At 41.0% G+C, this 3029-nt stretch overlaps 1 protein-coding gene across 1 annotated transcript; it reads right to left on the bottom strand.

Moving 5' to 3' along the window:
* LOC149174436 (uncharacterized) lies at window positions 1-1197 on the bottom strand. The gene has a single exon (XM_089420850.1). The coding sequence runs from the start codon at window positions 1195-1197 to the stop codon at window positions 1-3; it is 1197 nt and encodes a 398-aa protein (XP_089276976.1).
* Window positions 1198-3029: the final 1832 nt, after the last annotated feature.

Genomic DNA, 3029 nt, shown 5'->3' on the forward strand with positions numbered 1-3029 from the left:
TTACTTCCGATACTTCTTCTTCTCACTCCCCTCTTTTTCTGCTGTAAGTAGAGTTTGGAAGTGGTTTACAGCAGCTTCCTTGATTTGGGCGAATCCTTTGCAAACCTGTCCATTAGATAAGGTGATTTCTGCTATATGGTTTCGGCTGAGTCGAGCCCTAAACTGTTTATGGAAATATGTGGTATTTCTGTCCCCAGCTTTAAGCCACAGGCTGCGAGACTTTAGGCGCCAGTACTCTTCCTCGTTTCTAAAAGAACAATATGTTTTCCTTTGTGCAATTTTTTCTTGGTCTAAGTCCGTGGAATGGATGTCTTTCTCTTCCAAATCAAATTGTATTTCTTCCAGCTGTGTGACAGCCTCTTTCCTCTGACTGATGGGAGTTTTCATAGGTTTCTTTATCCACTCTTTAAGGGCCTTCTTTGTATTTTTTATTTTTTGTTCCCAAACGTAGCTTGGGGAACGTGAGACTTCTGTGCTCCATGATGTTTGGACTGTTTCCATGAATCCTTCTCTTTTCGCCCAGAGAGGACTGAAGCGAAAGGGGAGGGGTCCTAGATCCTCTTCATCTTTCAGGCAGAGGAGGACAGGTTTGTGATCCGAGCTGAGCTTTGGAAGGATCTTATTGATGACTATTCTTTTTCCCATCATTATAGAGCTGCTGATGAGGAATCTATCCAACCTTGCTGCAATATGATTTTCTCCTGTTCTGTTATTGGTCCATGTGTATTTTCCTTTAACTGGCTTGAAGTCTACTAAATCCCTCTGTAATATTATGTTCTCCACTATGGTAAGAAAAGGGTCTCTTGAGTAAGTCCCTCCTCTCTTCTCTTTAGGATCAAGAATTATATTCAGGTCACCTCCTATAATTATGTTCCTGGGATTGTTGTGGTCTAGAAACTCTGATAGTGTCTTCCAACACTCTCTCTTTTCCTCGTAATGAACAGGAACATACATATTAAACAAGGCTATGCTGAGATTGCTTGCTATATGCCGCAGTTCTGTAAATATCCAATGCTGGGTCTCGAATGATCTTTCTAGAGAGGAGTTTTTTGCCCAGAATGTTCCTATTCCTCCAGCCGTGCCTCTTGCACTCACAACCTTTCCAGAGTCGAATTTCCATTTGGTGTTACAGGTGCTTAGAAGGATCTCCCCTTCTATTTTTGTTTCTTGGAGCATAAGGATGTCTGTGGGTTCCATTTTCAAAAGATCTTTTATGGCTTCTACTTTTGTGGGATTCCCCAAACCCCTGCAGTTCCAAGAGATCAGTTGCATCATTTACCACTTGTAGGGGTAGGCCCTCCTCCTTTTGGGGCCCTAAGCCTGGTATTCCTCCCAAGTGTCATTTCTATGGTGGCTTGACTGCCGAGGGTTTTTTGTCTTTCTGACTCCTCTTCTCTAGTTTCCCTGTTTGTTCTTCGTCCAACCTTTTTTGCTGGCCTTTCAAATGTTTCATCATCTGATGAGCCCATGTTCTCTGTGGTTTTCTTCTTTTGTTTGATAATATCTGCATAGGAAGGGGAGGAAATATTGCTTGGGGTAGGGATTGAGTTATTACCTGGATCTATGGTGTCGTTATTCTCCAGCTGAGGTGGATCTTCTTTTTCTGCCTCTGGGGGATCTGAAGGCGGCGTGAGAATTTCAAAGGGGTTTTTGTCCCCCTCATTGCTGTTTGTGTCTCTGCTTCCGGTGTTTTGATTGCTTGTACTTCCATTACCTACTTTATTCTCTGTCTCTTTAGCCTTATTTTTGTTGCTCTGTCTGCTGCTTGTTGGTTTCTTTGCCTGTTTCCATTGTTCTCCCTTTTCCTTCTCTGTTGTTTCCTCATTTCTCTTTTTGCAGTATCTTGCGAAGTGCCCGTACTCATGATAGTGTCGACACTTGAAAGGCAGCTGTTCGTAGTCGAGCTCTTGGATATGTGTCCAGTCTGCCACCGATAGCTGTATTGCTTCAGGTAATCCTATTTCTAGGTCAACCTCCACGCAGATCCGAGCGCAGGAGAATTGATCCTTCCTTGGGGCCTGATCTATGAATCTCCCTAGAGCATTGCCGATGGATTGAAGTGAGTTTTGACTCCAGCAATGTAGGGGAAGATGCGGGAGGTGTACCCAGACAGGAACAACGTTGGGCACATCTTGTGTTGGGTCAAAATCTGGAGACCATTTGTTCAAGTAGAGGCCTTGAGGTCCCATGAAGTATGGCCCATTTCTGAAGATCAGGCTTCTGTCCTCTGTATTGTCAAACAAGAAGACGAAGAACCCTTTGCCTACAAAGTGACTCTTTATTCCTTCGCTAACCAGTGGTATCCAATTTCTTTTAACCCATTCTTCGACTGCTCTCGGGGATGGCCACAGTCCGGTAAACTGACCAATGAGGCCTCTTTCTGCGAGATTCAGCGCTGATCTACAGGTTTCTTCCACTGGCAAGGTCACCGTGGGGATACTGTCCAGTTTTTTAACAAACTTTTGCTGCGGGCCTGTAGGCTGGCGTTTCCCTGCAGCAGCTACTAGAGCTTTGAAAGCTTCGAGCTCCGGAGGTAAGGGAGGAGGGGCCGCAGGGCCACCTCCAAGCTCCATGGGAAGATCGCGTGAGGGAGAGTCGCTTCAGACGTTGCGGCTAGGGTTGCAGCAGCGCAACAATTCCAACTTTTCAGATTTTAAACTAATGTTTCTAGTATAGTTTTCATTGAAACAAATCAATAACATAAATTTTTTAATTTATGTAATCCTCATAAAATATCTAACTTAAAAAAAAAAAAAATAAAAAATAAAAAAATTATAAATAATAACGATTATATTCAATATAACATAATTATTAAAATAGAATATTTTTCATCTAAATCTTTAAAAACAATAACCAATCTTAAAATTAGTAATCGTTCTAATTAATTATTAATAAATTATTTTATTTAATAATTTTCGTTAAATATTTTTAATGAATTAATACAAGTTTATTTAAATAATAATAAATAATGACTATACTCATCACAAATGAATATCTAAATTAAAATATTTTTTACTTAATTTTTTAAA

This window comes from Pinus tabuliformis, chromosome 4_1, assembly GCF_031772625.1.
Source record: "Pinus tabuliformis cultivar Carrire ecotype Pingquan chromosome 4_1, CPIR1, whole genome shotgun sequence".
Lineage (NCBI taxonomy): Eukaryota > Viridiplantae > Streptophyta > Pinopsida > Pinales > Pinaceae > Pinus > Pinus tabuliformis.